The sequence below is a fragment of the Boleophthalmus pectinirostris genome, unplaced genomic scaffold (assembly GCF_026225935.1).
Source record: "Boleophthalmus pectinirostris isolate CB_2022bp ecotype Guang Dong unplaced genomic scaffold, ASM2622593v1 HiC_scaffold_17, whole genome shotgun sequence".
Classification (NCBI taxonomy): domain Eukaryota; kingdom Metazoa; phylum Chordata; class Actinopteri; order Gobiiformes; family Gobiidae; genus Boleophthalmus; species Boleophthalmus pectinirostris.
The window spans coordinates 27,829,126-27,846,357 of record NW_026571115.1 but is presented as its reverse complement, the minus strand read 5'-3'; the positions used below and the strand labels follow the sequence as shown (position 1 = coordinate 27,846,357).

Genomic DNA, 17,232 nt, shown 5'->3' with positions numbered 1-17,232 from the left:
GAGCTTAACTAAAAGGCGAAGAAATGAGAGCTTTTCCAGTACTAAGAGGTCTTTAGACACTTCAATCTGATATGAACACAGGTGAAGCTAAAGCGGTTATGCAGTGAAAGCAGTGAGAAAAGCTGGTGAAAGAAACAAAAAAAACTGTACAGTGCTGCCCCACAGTGGTCTACTCATCTAAAGACGTTCTCCCAAACAACACAAACAAGCACAGGACCAATAAAACCACAACATATATTACAAAAAATACACTTTATACATATAGAGATTAATATACAAAGAAAGTATGATTACAAAGCACTTTCTATGGCACTTTGTGATCACTGTGATGACCCAGGACGAACACATGAGACACAGACAGAGTTAGACAACATTCAGGATGAGCGGGTCAGGCGACAGACTGATGATTACATGACAAAATCTTGCCTCACAAAATCATTTGAACCTAAACGTCATGGCTTTGTTTACAAAAACTATTTTAACAAAGAACAGTATTCACAAAAAACATTGAAAGTATTGTTTTGTAATACTGACAAAGAACACATTTATTCACCTTAATAAAGTCAGTACATCTCCATCTAGAGGACGTTGTGTAATATTTTTGACGTAATGTTTTTTGTTTTTTTTCCCCCTCCTTTTTCCTTTTAGTATAAATCTATCATCAGCCACTTGTTTAAAAGGTCCCGTATTTCTTAAAGTCATCTTATGTTGTTACCGCCTCAAAAACAGACCTGGAGTTGTGTTTTGTTTCATTAACACATTGAGTAATCCTTTATTATTAGTCTTTCTACATCTCCAAAATGCTCTGCTCCACCCTGTGATGTCATGAGGTTTTCAAGTTAACAGCACCAATTATGAATCTGATAAAGGTGTTTAGAGTTTAAAAACATAGTGGAGGGCTGCCTGTATTATCATGTGACATCACAAAGTGGAACAGTGTTTTCTGTTTGAGAGAACTCAACTTAAACATGCAGGGTTTGGGTGTTAAACACGAGTGAATGAAACAAAACACAACTCCAGAAATGTTTTTAATGCGGAAATATTATAACAGATCAAAAAATAGCGCAATACAGACCCTTTAAACTAAATTCGTATTGACCTTATATTCTCCCACCAATTATTTAACAAGACACACACTTGTCAATGACACTGGCCTTTTAGAACCTTTAATGCACCCAAACACCCAGATTGAAGCTACATGTATGACATTACAAATATGTACGTTTCCTGAATTAAATACATAGAGACACACACAGGACGAGTGCCCTCCAAACATCGGCTTTATTCTACCTAACCACAGTACACACATGAACTAATGAGACCATTTCCAAGCTACAATCTGACTGAAGAATGAACGAGATGAGGACTGTAAGGCCAAAGGGACTGAATTCACAGCCTGGTAAACGTGGGATGGAAAACACACTGCAGAGCAAAAGGCCCCACCCACTGAGGCAGCCATATTGATTGTTCGGCTGCAAAGGGGTTCAGCGTTTTGTTTTGTAGCTTTAGGCTGCATCTCAATTCGTACATTACACTACCAAAATGAGAGCTGGTGCTGCCTCAAGTCAGCCGTCTCTCTTCGGTGGGTGAAGTCGTTAGTGGAGGAATCAAAAACTGTTAAGAATTGAGATGCAGCATATCACATCTGTCACCACAAAGGACCACAAAGTGTTCTCACAACCAGGGCTTGACATTAACATGAGCCGAGCAGCCACATTTACATTTGAGCTTGAAACGCATTCAGTTCAACAAGCCCAAAAAGTCCTTAAATGCCATTATGTTCGATGCCAAATTAATTGTGATAGTATATATACTTTTTTTGAGTTTTGGTTTGTTTATGCACACTTGAGTAACTCTGCATGCTGAGGCCATCTGCGTATTGAAAGCTAAAGTGCTCATTCATCATCACCAGACTTGTTCTGATGATCTCTCAAGAATATCCTTTATTTCAACTCATCTCTTACTATAAAACTATTTGAGAGCTGCTAGGAGCTATGGCTTTTAGTCTTATTTAAACTGCTACCACTTCTTGTCCCACTGTTGCCTGCAGAGGGCACATAAAATGTACATGCCATTTTATGTCAGGTAGCAGGCCTGAATAGATTTTTACTCTTCATACATATAGATTATTTCAAGGAACACATGTGAAATACTAATCCTAAGGCATCCAAAATATGTTACTAAAGCATATGGGAAATCTAAAAAACACAGTAAGCAAAAAGTTAATGCCAAGCCCAGCTTACAACATAACGTCAATTTAAATTCACATTTCTGATTAGGGTTTGACAGCCCAGCCCGGACTTCCTCTGAGGAGAAGGTGCGCTGTGCGATCCAGGGCTGGGATTGACTTGTTGCACTCCCTTCCTCTGCTAATGTATACATCTGTGTGTCCATGTGGTTTTTGTGTTGGGGCACGGGTTAAATCAGCACACAGCAGCCGGCCTTCTGCTTTTGGGACTCGATGTAGTCGTGAATGTGGAACTTGGGATCGTTGGGCTCCTGCGTGGTTCGGTGCTTCAGCTCCCTGACAGAAAAAAAACAGGAAGTTAGAACCAGGGAGGAGGAGGTGGAGGATGTGTGGGCTGGAGAGCGCAGACAGGGCCAGCAACTCAATGAGAGGAAGAGATATAAAAAGAGTGTGCTGAGGAAACATACAGAAAGTCCAGAAAAAGGGACCTGCGGCTAGATACACTGCAATCTAAGGAGGACATCATATAACAATAATCATACAACAGCTATTTTACTTACTTTTACTTTATTAGAATAGCACAATTTACTGTGGAATATAACTGCATAATAAGATAATTGTAGTTTTTATACAGAGCCTAGAATGAAATAGTGTAACAACTCTTTTATCAATTAGACATATGGCTTTAATAAAAATTATATGCACATATTAAACTAATTAAACCTGGCTAAGGCACACTTTTATTGTTCCATTAGGAAATTTGTCCTGTTCATTTGACTCATCCCTCAGTGCAGTCGGGGCTACCTGTCAGGAGTACAGCGCTCAGTCCCATCTCCTGATCTTGAGCTATTGTGTGTGTTTTGGATCTTTTCTCCCTTCTATCCACATTGTCATATTGTCATATTTGTCTATACTTTTTATTCTCTTGACATTTTTATTGATTGTCTTCCAAAAAGCAACAAAGAATTGACTAAAAGTCAATTCAAGATCCAACAGTGCTTCACACATCAATGCCAAACACAGGAACTGCAGCTGAATGTCTTCAATAATGACACATTAAAGGAGACAAATACAGGTCTTTAAAAAGAACCTATTGTTATGTGGCCAGACTGCCAACAAAAGCAAAGAAATTCTAGGGAAATTCAATAGAAATAAATTTTCCTCGTTGCAGGAGTCACTTAAAATGGTCTCTTTGACTGTACGATGGAATGCTTTGACAAAGCATTTTCACTGAATACAAATATGTAATTATAGATTTGTTTGCCATCCTTTGTTGTTTGCCATCCTCTGTGTAAACCTCATTCTGTTTTAGGAGTCATTTGTAACACATAATAGACAACAAGCACACACGTGTGCAAGTGTTTCTCCTGACTTCAAAATTACTTTTTTTTTTTTTTTTTAAACAGAAATACAAAACAAACCTCGCTATGGCGTGGAAAGCTAGCTCCACATTAACTCCAGTCTTGGCACTGGTCTCCATAAATGGTACTCCATATTCCTGAAAGTGAAAATAATTAGAGAAATGCACATGTAGGCGTTTTATCACAAAGATGAGCCATGTACCTTTGCCAGCTTCTCTCCCTCTTCTGTCTTTACCACTCTTTCTGCGGCGAGGTCCGACTGGAACACAGCACATGTACAGAACATATAGGTCACTGCAGCTGGCCACAAGTCATCTCTGTGCCATTAGCTACTGTCATGCCTGACTGTGTCAGACTGATGCTGATGCTGCTAAACATGCCTGTGGTCCTCTCACTCTCACCCAACAGCTCAACAGCTGTGTGGCCCCAGCAAAGAATGTACCCATGCCCACCACCAGAGGGCGCACTGTGACCTACCCACTCAGACAGCTGGAAGCTTATCAGGCAGCAGAGGCATGATGACAAGCTAATGGAGCCATGTTTGTGGGCTTCCTGTCATTGGCTGATTGGTTAATTTTGTTATCGAGACACATAAAGGCAGTGGTGCATAACCTAATTTGGAATGCAGTGTATAAATAGACTGTAATTATTTTTACTGCCGGGATTGTTTTACAAAGCACTGTGCACACAAAACCAATGGAGACACACAAATGTGACTATAAACAGGCGACTAAATCCTGAAGCTCCGTGTGCAGCTCAGTGGAGCACTTCCTGGTTTCTCGTGCATTTTCATGTCTGCCCAAGTGTGATAAGAGCATGGTTAAGAGACCTCTTATCCTTATGATATTCTTAAGTAATGCACATACAGTAGAAGAAGAAAGAAAGGGGAAGCTTTGCTCACCTTGTTGCCGAGCAACATGATGACCACATCCTTCTGGGCATAGTCATGTATCTCAGTCAGCCAAGCCTTTAAAAAGTAGAAAAGAAACAGAAAGAGGAGTGAGTCTAAACACTGGGCAATTTCACTCTTCTTCCATCAATCACAACACAATCAAGTCATGTTGCTTTGGAACTAGTTTATAGATTTTCAGTGTTCAGATTGAGAAATGGTTGACAAACAACAGAAAAAATGAAGGAGACATCACTGGAGAGCTCATTTGAACCAACAATACTGATGCAAGTTTCAGTGCAACAAAGCGTGTTCATCTAATTCTCTTGATAAATGTTTAGATAGCAGTGGCTATAGAAGGCAGAGGAGCATTTACCCTGATGTTGTCAAATGATGGCTTGTTGGTGATATCATAAAGCAGGAGTAAGGCTGTCAACAAAAGAGCAGAACTATGATTAGTTACGGTTGCATGTGTTGTAGTTTATGTAACCAATACCCACATCCACAATCCAATGTGGGTACCAAACTTCACACAACTCCCTCCCCAAACAGGAAGTGAGGCATAAGAAAAGCTAGGGTTACCTTGGGCATCTCTGTAGTAGGCGTGTGTTACACTGCGGAACCTTTCCTGGCCAGCTGTATCCCAGATCTAAGACAAAATAATTATATGCAATATGTGTTACAAATCCTAGCAGCTAGCATCCAAAAGAAGAGAAACGCCAATATAAATTATACAGTGTGATGCTATTAGGGGATGGCACATAAGCCCGTGTAAAAGAAGCCATGGGTTTACGAGGAACGGCAGTACGGTCTAATTATAGCACCTCCCACTGTGCCGTATGAACAGGTTGTGATGATAGACATGTTTACATTAGGTTAACGTCAAGCTGACACACAGGCCCTTTATAGCCTTCAAAATCCAAAGTAAAACGTTAACTCCAGAATAAATAAAGGAAACAAATACAGTATGTCTCTTTTTGGCCATCTGCTTGTTTCTATGGAGATTTAATTGTTGTTGTTTTTTTTCTTAAATATTACATAGTATGGCATTAAACTTATCGCCATGAAGATGAGCAAGTGACACTACTAGGCCAAGTTACAGGTAAGATCTGTGGAGAGGTGACCTATCTGACACTAAGAAAGTATGTTGTTATTTTCCAATTAAACGGAAACTTAATCTATATTAGAATAAATGCTAAAGTATATTATATAATGCCATATTGTGGAACATCAATGCAAAGCAGTTAAATGCACATGCGGAAGAGCGGGCTGTGTACTACACATCATAAAAGTTACAAAGTGCACCTTTAAAAACATCTATGTTATTTCATATAAAATTTGTCCCATTACTATGACAAAGGATTTAGAGTTTTAGAAGCAACGTGTTATCAGCAAGGTGATGTTTTTCTGCTCTTGGCAATTTTTTAAACCACCAGCGGTGACAGACAATCCGGATCATAACGCCAAAAAAGTTATCTTGGCAAAAACAACACAAATTATTTCTGGCAAAAAACATAACTCCCCTTGATTGGAATCAATATCAAACTTTTAAAAAATATAAAAAGGAACAGATTCCCATTGTGTCTGAGCGGGTTACACAATCATTTAGCCTTTTTGTTTTGAATCATAATGCTTACAGTGCATTTAAGACCACCGAATGTGCTTATTAGTACAGATTGTAGCCTATTGTAATGCTGAGTAAACTATGTAACTTCTCTGGCTGAAAATTCACCATCTATCTTTCTCCATGGAGAATGTATTGCTTTGCCTGAATGTTACACAATATGGCATTAAACTTGTCACTCTACATAAAGACAAGCCACCAGGCCAAGTTGAAGAAGGTAAAAGCATGTAATGTTTATTGTGTCTATGAAATGAAAAGTGAACTGGGTGTTAGAAAGGCACTGTATCAATCAATCAAACTTTATTTATAGAGCGCTTTTCATACAAAAAAAAATGCAACACAAAGCACTTGTATGCATTGTGTGCATTTGTATTGTATTGTACCATATTGTACTTATTGTACTTATTGTGTTTGTGGCCATACCATCTTGTAAAAGCCTGGTCCTGTCAGATCTCAGAAGCTAAGCAAGGCTGGGCCTGGTTAGTACTTGGATGGGAGACTGCTGGGAAAATCAAGTGTCACAGGGGGGCGCCGATTGCAAAAACTGTCATTGTGTCCTTAGGCAAGGCACTTCACCCACATTGCCTAGTATGAAGGTGGTGGTCGGAGGGGCCGATGGCGCAGATTGGCAGCCTCGCTTCTGGCAGTCTGTCCCAGGGCAGCTGTTGGCTATAGTAGTAGTTTACCACCACCGGGTATGGAGTGAATGAATAATGCTCTGTAAAGCATCTTTGAGTGTCCAAAAAAAGTGCTATGTAAAACTGATGTATTATTTTTGTATTTTGTATTACTGTATTGTATTATTGTATTGCATGTAGCAAATTAAATTAAAAAGAGGGGAAAAAATGAAAGGCACTTCTAAATGATGCATTTTAAATGCAAGATTGAATCATTTAATGCCATACTACGGGACATACCAGGCAAACCAGGTAATATCTTCATAGAGACAAGTAGGTGGCAGGTCCTCCACCATACAGGTTGCATAGAGCTAGTGTTGACACAGTTCTAACTTTTCAAGCTTAATTTTGATACTAATGAATGAACTCAATACAAAAACACTCTTTATTTAGACAGTAGAATGTGATTTTCAACATAAATTGTAGTACGTTCTTTTAAACCTTGTGGCTTCACATCTGTATAATTCCTCAGTTCAGGTAAATGGTGGTGTTACGCTAGTTCTGATACAGCTTAAGATCATTCTAAATTTATTCAGGAAAGATTAATTTCTGTCCTGTGAATGTGACTTTTTTCCTTTATTTTAAATTGTTCAAAAGAGTAGTTTCGATGCTAGTACCCACTCATACAGATTTTAAAGTAAACTCCAGTGTATTTCTCTTACCTGCAGTTTGACTTTGAGATTGTCCACATCCACCACTTTATTCTGTGAAAACAAAACAGTAGCACTAAATCATTGACAGTTCCCCATATGCCACAGACAGCGCGCGGATGGGGGGAGTGACGGCAGACTGCAAACGCACATTCACCCAGCATGAAGCACCAGGAAAGCACAAGGAAAACACAAGACGACTGGCTCTGAAAGTGGCTCTGAATGCTGCCAGAGAAAGCCCATTTCGCGACACCCACACCACAAACAAGGTCCTGGGATTAGACTTAATTACACAACTGTGAGGATAAGCAGCTAGCACTCCAACAACAGTCTCCCCCCTGGTTTGTTTCCTGCAGCCCTGTGGGGGTGCCCTACTGTATCTGCAGCAGACAGTGGCCTAGAATAGTCCCAATGTTGTGTTGTGAATCAAGAGAAAGGCTGTTAAGTGTTGATCCTTGTGTGGAGCGTAATAGGGCTACGAGAATAATCGCAGTTCAATCAAAATCACAATTAGCAAATCAAGGCTGCAATTTCTTGAAGTTTTTCCACAAACAACAATATATTCTGTCTTTTTCTGCATAAAAACTGCAAACCCTGTATTTACATTGGTACAAACATGTTCGAAATGAAGAGGATAAGTTTTTGTATTAGTTTGGAGCTTCATATTTCAGTCTTTTTGTCAATTATTCTGGGCACGTTTAAAACTTGAATCAGAACAGAATCCTATTATTAAAACATAAATCAAATCCAAATCCAATCGCAATGCTTGTCAAAAAATGTGATATTTTTCCCAAATCATCAAGCCCTAGAGTGTATTTAACACGTTATTATGTGATCAAGGCTGAACTATCTGAGAAAAAATATTGAATTGTGTTTTTGTGATTAGATTTTATTGATTTTTGTATTGAATTTATGGAATCATAGAATTTATGTTTTAATAACTCTAATAATTCTGTTCAAAGTTCACATTTTAAACGCATCCAGGAGAATTGACAAAAGGAGGAACTGACAACATAATACTGGAATCATTTGCACACATTTGAATAAGGTCACTGGTAGGTCAGCGGAATGACTGATTTTTTTTTTTTAATACTACCGCAGGCATAGTGAGGATTTTTTAAGTGGGGGTACTGTACACGATTCGTGACGTCATCGATGTTTTAACGCCGTTTATAATCACCAACAGAACGTAAATCATAGGCTACAACATATGTGCCCAGGACTCAACTAGGACTAAACTAGCTCTAAACTAGGACTAAACTAGCTCTAAACCAAGCCTAAACTAGGATTAAACCAGGACTAAACTAGCTCTAAACTAGGACTAAACTAGCTCTAAAACAGGACTAAACTAGAACTAAACCAGGACTAAACTAGCTCTAGACCAGGACTAAACTAGCTCTAAACCAGGAAAAAACTAGCTCTAGACCAGGACTAAACTAGCTCTAAACCAGGACTAAACTAGCTCTAGACCAGGACTAAACTAGCTCTAAACCAGAATAAACTAGCTTTAACCCAGGACTAAAACAGAACTAAACCAAGACTAAACTAGCTTTAAACCAGGACTAAAACAGAACTAAACCAGGACTAAACTAGCTCTAAACCAGGACTAAACTAGGACTAAACCAGGACTAAACTAGCTCTAAACCAAGACTAAACTAGCTCAACCAGGACTAAACTAGCTCTAAACCAAGACTAAAACAGAACTAAACCAGGTCTGCACCAGGACTAAACCAGGACTAATCTTTGACTAACCTTGGACTTGAGAGTGAGAGAACCCCGAGCCTGCAAAGGAGGGTGTCCGCAAGGCACAATCAGCACTGGTCCTTTTGCCTGCGGTCACCCAATGGTCTACGCGGGCGCACCTCCGGGCACTCAGTCCTGGCTCAGTTCTGGTTTAGTTCAACTTTAGAGCTGGTTTAGACCTGCTTTAATCCTCCTGGTTCAGTCCTGGGATCAGTCCTGGTCCCTCATGTCTCAGGTCACTATAGGACAGCACTGCAGATATCATGAGCCTATGCAGGTTGTTTTCACTATTGCAAATAGCTCCGGTTTGACATTTAAGTTGTATCTATTTTATATTTGTTATTTTTTTATAATTTCATGTCGGGAGAAGTGGGTGGACGCTGTACCCCTGTGTACCACTCCCACTACACCCCTGCTACCAGATGCATATACACTGCACACTGCACAAACAACTATTAGGTTGTTTTATGCCTTCAAAATGCAGATATCAAAGAAGTTCTAAGCATACATCACAATTTGTAGACAGCTGTAATAATATATGAGCTAACTTGTTGCTTTGGCATTAAGGTCTCAAAGGTAGCATTTAGTGTGAATTTGAAAAAGCACCCTATAATCAAAATGTAGTGTTAGCTATAGAGTGCAATAAAAGGAAGTATGACTAATAAGCGAACTTCCTGGACTGCATTCTTTCTCAACACCAACAACAAGGAAACACAACCACTTTTGCATTAGCGACGCGTGCAAAATGTGATGTGTGCATAGCATGGCCACCTGCAGAATTCCCAGCGTCTGAACGGACATGGCTCAACCCCTGCATTAGTTGCCATGGCTTTCTGTTTTTTTCCCTCTCCCCAATTATGACGTGAGAGGAGCTTGCATGCTGAGTAACTACAAGGAAGCATGCCCAAAAATAGACTGGCCATGTTACAAGCTGCCACAACACACAGCCTGCTAGCCTGCCCTGTCCAACCACGCAGAGAGGACAAGCTTGCCACGTCGAGGCCACTGGACGTGTGAAAAATACATTTAAATAATACAAATGGTCATAAGGGTCTAATGATTGGAATTAACTAGTATGAGGTGCAAATTGTGTTGTAATTATAGGCTCTATTCACGCTTCACACATCACAAACCAGGAATATGCTTGGAAACATGCGATGATAACTTCCGGCGGGCTCTGTTCGAGGTAGTAATGGTGCATTCTGTTGTGCTCAGAAAAAATGACCTCTATCTCGAGAAAGTGCAATGGAACAGCCAATCAAATGGGGTTTCCAAAACACAAACTCGGGCTAGTTCGGTGCAGACCGAGTCAATTGGACATTATCCATATTTTTCCCCAACTGTTGTAATGGAACGCATTTACAACGGATGTCGGGAGAACTGACTCAGATTTATCGACTACCGACATTGCATGAGAAAATAATGCATCAGTTTTATATAGCACTTTTTTGAGCATTATTCATTCATAATGCAGTCAAAGAGCATTATTCATTCACTCCATACCCGGTGGTGGTAGGCTACTATTATAGCCACAGCTGCCCTGGGACAGACCACCACCATCACTCAGGCACACATCACTTTCAAACTACACAATGTGGGTGAAGTGCCTTGCCTTAAGGACACAACAACTGTTTTTTTTGCGACTGGCGCCCCCCTGTGGCACCTGATTTTCCCAGCGGTCTCCCATCCAAGTACTAACCAGGCCCGGCCTTGCTAAGCTTCTGAGATCTGACGGGATCAGGCTTTGACAAGCTGGTATGGCCCAGTTTTCTTCATCTCCAAGTCATTGTAGCATTCCGTTATGTTCAGCTAATCAACAATTACAACTATACCTCAGTTTTCATCATTTCTCCACTGATGCACAACTCTGAGCGCACTGGATACATGCGATTAGAAGAGATGAGGGCGCCAAATCCAAGATTATTCCAAAGAGCACATACATATGCAGTCTAAATTTTAATGCTGATCACATTTACTTCAATTGGTTTAATCACACCAGAAGTTGTCATCACATGTTTCCAAATGTCTTCCTGGTTTGTGATGTAAGCGTGAATAGAGCCTATTGGAAGAAAACTGCAAATATAGTCTTCATCACAACCACAAAGAGTGATTTACAAGTAAAAATAAAAAAGAACTTCAATCAAGACAAAATTAGTGAGGACTTAGTTACAATTAATTTCTAGCTCAGACCTGATTTAATTTAGTATAAAGAGTTTGCAAATTACCATCTCATTATCTAATCAAATTAACTTTTGGCATTGTGTTCCAACAACACATTTGCTCCATTTAATTTAGTAGGGGATTCAAAATTGTGATATGGTAATCACTAATCAAATCAAGTCAAATCACATCGCACATGGGTTTTAAATATGCACCAAGTACTATTTGTGGCTGGGGGATAGAGACACTTTATTGCTTTACCTAGAATGACCCACAGTATGGTATTAAACATGCATTCTTACATTGAGCGCAATTATGTCTGGACAAATATGATCTGTAACTTGGCTTCACCTGTTTGTCTCCATGGAAATAAATACATTTAATGACATACTGTGGAAACTTGCAGGAAAAGTAATAACATCTCCAGGGAGACAAGCAGGCAGCAAAACCCCCACCACCAAAAATGGTACATAGTGAACCTTTAATAACACAGTAGTTTTTTTTTTGTTTTTTTTTTAGACATTCAAAATCAGAACCATTGATATAAAAGCTGTTGTCAACAAACACAGACCTTGCCGGGTTTGAAGGAGGTCACAAACTATCACACATTGCTTGCTTTTTTCACACTGTGTCTGGCAGATCATTGCCACATACCAGCATCCAATTCTTCCACACCTGTTGCGCTCTGGAGTATTCTAAATCATTCATCCAGCCAGACATCCATTATGTAGCCATGTTTTCAAGACGACAAAGCCCGAGCCTGCTAATGCAACACAATTTCCTCCTCCTCCTCCTTCTCCTTGCTCCGCCATTAGTGTGAGTGCACAGGGTCTGGCCTTAATTGGCGGGGAAAACAGTGGTCGTTTGCATTGGAAGCCTTCACTCCCATCCTAATCATCTCTTTTCGCATGGGATCCATTGGGAACTCGTAAAAAGACATCTGCTCACTGCTCCCTGTCAGTTACGGCGTGGTATGTAGGTAGCGCCCGTCTGCCCGCCTGTCATAGGACTGCGCGTTATCTTTCCATCTGCCCGGACACTTACCAAGTCACCATCCAGCAGCACAAGCGGTCTGTGAACTCGGCTGAATGTTTGTACATTTGGTGCGATCTTAGCGCCATGATGAAGTGCAAGAAGTAAGGTGTTAATTGGGTCCATGTCACTGACTGGCTTGTTTCTTTGTAATATCATTACACTACACCAGTTAGGTCCGTGTAGGGCTGAACGATTTTAGAAAAATGTCTACGATGTTATGATTTTTGATTTATGATTTAATTATAGGTTTCTGTTCAAAGGTCACATTTTAAACCTGTCAAGAAGAACTCTGGACAAGTTTCAGACTTTCTGGAAAAGTCTGAAATGTGACCTGAAAACTAAAACAAGAATCCCAATATAGAACATGGTGGTACAAGTTTAATCTAGCCTTTTCATGCAGATTAAGACTTTGGATATTCAGTTGTATTGGAGAAAATTATGGTTATGATATGCTGATTGCTAATTGCGTCTATTTAAATTCGATTGCGATTCATCCTGTAGCCTTAGTCTCGTGTTATAGATAATTTGAGCTGTTGGCCATGTTACAGCAAGATGCGTTCAACAAAAACATGGAGTTGCGTCCGTTTTTTTTCACACGTTTGACTAATTCTGCAAAATCAATCTGTTCTGTCAGACAACGGCAAACCACCTCTCACCGCCTTTTTCAAAACCACAGACACCAAATTTGTGCACATCATTTCAATGCTCAAACTCTCTTCACCACAAAGGCTTTCATCTAAATTATAAAACAACATTCACGCTTGCAGCTAACGTTTTAAGCCTCATTTAACCAGCTTGAAGGTATATAAATGGACATAGCTAACCCGCTGGCTGACACGTTCCATCAAATTTGGCTCCAGTTGACTTTGCATAGAAAATTTCGTGCCTCTCTTGGTAACTGCTGCTGCCAGGCTCATCACTTTGGTCTTAAAATGTTTGGATTAACCCGCTCTACATGATAATAGTGTTTTTATTTCTCTGTTTTGCCTGTAAATAAATACCTATCCCAAATTCGCCCCTATATCCGCCAGCCCCATGAGCTTCATTTGACTAGAGCCAAACTCTATGGTTGACATCACACTTGCTTAGTCCACTTCTTCATACAGTCTATGCATTCCCTCAATAAGCTCTCTTGACTTGTCCTAACAACAGAGCATTTCCTAACACAATGCTTCCTGGACTCATGGCTGACTTATACAGTATTACAAGTTCCAGAGCATTGGCAAACATTTACACAGTCCTAATTTTTTCCGGGTCCAGTTTGCTGCTTAAATACAGTAAACGTCTCTATCTGGTGGTAAAATCGCATCATATTTCAAATGTAGCACGCTAATAGACGAGAACATCTGCATAAACATGGTTTTATTCCCATTAAAATAAAGTTGTTTTGGCTTGTCCACTGCTGGCAAAAACTAGAACCAACCACCTGGGTTCATTTTTGGCTGCAGGACTCCACTCCCTACTGTTAAAAGGCTCATATTTTCTCGCTATTTCCTGGTCTATTTTATAATATTGTTTCCAAAAACATAGCTGGAGTTTTGTTTTGTTTCATTCACGCATGTTGAACACAAACCCTGCATATTTAGGCTGAGTTCTTCTCTCAAATGGAAAACTCTTCTGCCTTGTGATATCTATAGTTAATAATACAATTTCACTAGAATAATTTGATCATTTCAGACCTGGAATTGCCAATCTCCACTGCTGTTAACTTGAAAAGTACTGCTTCATGACACCATAAGGTGGATCAGAGCATTTAGAGCTTTAAAGATGTCGACAGGAGCCGAATAATGGAGGATTACTCAAACATGTGTCAACAAAACACAACTCCACCTATGTTTTTGAGGAGGTAACAGCATTCTAACATGGCTTAAAGCTCACAACAGACAGTAAATTTTGCGTAATATAGAACATGCAAACACACAAAAGAAGAAACTCCATCAATACACTTTACCATTTAAATATTCCGAGCACATTTTCACTTTGACACATTTAGTCCACTCACCCTAAAGTCTATTCCAACGGTGGCTATGAAGTTGCCTCCCAGGAAGGCTCCATCTTTGAAGCGCACTAGCACACACGTCTTCCCCACCGCCGAGTCTCCCAGCAGCATCACCTAAACAACACCCAAGATGTCATTTGATATGACACAATTTTGGTGTGAAATCTGGTCATATGATGTTTTTTTGTCCACGCTTTCACTTCACTAAATAACAACACATGACACTGACTAGTCCTGGGAGAGCACTTGAGATAACGCTCTTAGTGTCAAGCTTTTCAGAAATTCACAATTTTAGGATTGAAAAAATTATTCCCAAGATCCACACTTTGAACTGGATCTTTTCAGGTGTGATATCATTTTGTTAGTTTTATTGAATTTGGCTTTTGTTTTGTTTTTTCTGAACTGTCAAAATGTCACAACTCTGATTTTACAACTGACAAAATAATTCCCACCATCCACACTTTGAACTAGATCTTTTTAGGTGTGATATAATTTAGCTAGTTTTGTTGAATTAGGCTTTTGATTTGTTTTATTTGAACTGTCAAAGTGTCATAATTCGGATTTTACAATTGACAAAATAGTTCCCAAGATCCACACTTTGCACTAGATCTTTTTAGGTGTGATATAATTTTGTTAGTTTTATTGAATTAGTTTTTTGTTTTGGTTTACTGAACTGTCAAAATGTCAATTTGGATTTATGAGTGACAAAATCATTCACAAGATGTACACTTTGTTGTAGATCTTTTTAGGTGTGATATAATTTAGCTAGATTTATTGAATTAGGTTTTTGTTTTGGTTTACTGAACTATCAAAATGTCACAATTCGGATTTTACAATTGACAAAATAGTTCCCAAGATCCACACTTTGTACTAGATCTTTTTAGATGTGATATAATTGAGCTAGATTTGTTGAATTAGGCTTTTGTTTTGTTTTTTCTGAACTCTCAAAATGTCATAATTCTGATTTAGGATTGACAAAATCATTCCCAAGATCCACAGGTTGTACTAGATCTTTTTAGGTGTGATGTAATTTAACTAGATTTATTGAATTAGGCTTTTGTTTTGGTTATTTTGAACTGTCAAAATGTCATAATTCGGATTTACGATTGACAACATCATTCTCAAGATCCACACTTTGCACTAGATCTTTTTAGGTGTGATATAATTTAGCTATTTTTATTGAATTAGGCTTCTGTTTTGGGTTACTGAACTGTCAAAATGTCATAATTCGGATTTACGATTGACAACATCATTCCCAAGATCCAAACTTTGGACTAGATCTTTTTAGGTGTGATATAATTTAAGTAGTTTGATTGAATTAGGCTTTTGTTTTGGTTTTTCTGAATTGTCAAAATGTCACAATTCTGATTTTACGATTGATAAAATGATTCCCAATATTCCTTACGCCCAACCACGCCAATGTTAGTCTATTTATCCGGCTTCATTACATTAAAAATCCTGATTGATTGTTTTCTAATTTACCCTAATAAACCTCCTATTGTCAGATAATTTAAAAATAGTTGAGCACAATTGATATTTCCCAGCATCCCTGAACTAAACACAGTAGAAAACCAGTAGGTTCAATTACCTTCAATCTCAGTGCAGGTGAATGAGTCATACGCTGCAAATTATGTTACAGTTCAACTTGTAATTTAATGTTGAGCTTAAATAATACCTGTCTGCCCTGTCCAGGTGTGTCCCGCAGTCCTTTATAAATGTTTGATTAGAGGAAGTAAGGAGCAACAAGTACCTCGCCCTCAGCTAATATTTGGATGCCACTAGGGGCCAAGGCAATGCCAAGTGGACACATTAAGCGCCTGTTAGAGAAAAGCGCAATGGGCAAAGCATATGAAGGAGGTCGATAAGCAGACTGTAAAGCATCGGTAAACAAGACTACTGGTTAAAGAAGGCGCGTAAAGATCACAATAATGCAACTAGTGTGGAATTTCTACGTCAGAAATCCGATCCAAAACTGTCTTGGCACCTGTTCAGTGAAGGAAAATTAAAAAGAGCATACACACCTTGAAGGCAATATCGTAATACTCGTTAATAGACGCGCATCTCTCCAGGACATATTTTGACGTGCCGTTTTTGGTTTGCTGCTTGTCCGTCAGCGATGCCTTCCGCGTAGACATCGCAAAATGAAATATTAAAAAGAAATGCAAAACAAAAACAATATTTCCTCCTGAAAATCTCCTTTAGTCGTTTGTCAATCCCAGCCTGGACACGCTGCAACCACCACCAGCAGAAACAGCGGTCGGTCTTCTCGCATACTTCGCGCGTCGGGCGAAACGGGGGGAAAAGCCGTGGATGGCGAAACGGCGACGGGGAAATATCTCTTCGCACCTCAAGAAGCGGCAGTGCAAAGTTGAAAACAAACAAGCAACAGCAGCAACAGCGGGGGAAAAAGCCCGTACGTGGCGCTTGGTGTGTTCATCCAGTCACTCCTCCGCCAATCATTCACTCAGACAGAGGCGGAAACATTTCGGAGAATTTTTTTTTTTTTCGCCTCCATCCACGCGTGGGCAGATGATTATGAAGTGTGCGTGGACAGGCACACACCTCTAGCAGCAGAGCATCCTTCCTCCTCCTTCCTCGCGCGTCTGTGAGGGTCTGTCCGTGCGTGCGTGTGCGTGGCGCCGCGAGAGAGGCAGAGAGAGTGGAGTGAACGAGTGAACGGTGTCCACAAACAAACACGAAGACGCGTTTTGGATGGAGATGCGCGCGCTGACTCATCCGCTACAGGTGGCACTTTGTCAGACGCGGCGGAACCTCTCAACTCTGACCTGTGACCTCGCTGTTGAGAGCAGGTTTTGTAAACAGTATAGGTAAAAAACTGAGACATCTCTAGTTTGGGTTGGTTGGTAATAATGAAACTATGAAACGAGTGCGTAATTAAGGACATT

General features: G+C 39.8%; 1 protein-coding gene and 2 pseudogenes across 1 annotated transcript; 1 reads left to right on the top strand and 2 right to left on the bottom strand.

Annotated features, from left to right (window-relative positions):
• Nucleotides 1–1,015: 1,015 nt before the first annotated feature.
• zgc:112183 (uncharacterized protein LOC550410 homolog) lies at nt 1,016–17,150 on the bottom strand. Its single transcript, XM_020922647.2, has 9 exons — nt 16,348–17,150; nt 14,330–14,440; nt 7,402–7,443; nt 5,021–5,087; nt 4,815–4,867; nt 4,451–4,516; nt 3,752–3,808; nt 3,610–3,686; nt 1,016–2,524 (listed from the first exon to the last, which is right to left on the bottom strand). Exons 1-9 carry the CDS (start codon nt 16,459–16,461, stop codon nt 2,419–2,421), a joined length of 693 nt encoding a protein of 230 aa, XP_020778306.1. The 5' UTR covers nt 16,462–17,150; the 3' UTR covers nt 1,016–2,418.
• Nucleotides 6,472–6,589, top strand: LOC129408775 (5S ribosomal RNA; annotated as a pseudogene).
• Nucleotides 10,784–10,900, bottom strand: LOC129408804 (5S ribosomal RNA; annotated as a pseudogene).
• Nucleotides 17,151–17,232: the final 82 nt, after the last annotated feature.

Coding starts and splice junctions, on each gene's coding strand:
- zgc:112183 (XM_020922647.2), bottom strand. CDS start 16,461: ATGTCTACGCGGAAGGCATCGCTGACGGACAAGCAGCAAACCAAAAAC. Junction 5,088..7,401: donor ATCTCAAAGTCAAACTGCAG/GTAAGAGAAATA, acceptor ATTTTGTCTTAG/ATCTGGGATACAGCTGGCCA. Junction 4,868..5,020: donor CTACTACAGAGATGCCCAAG/GTAACCCTAGCT, acceptor TTTTGTTGACAG/CCTTACTCCTGCTTTATGAT.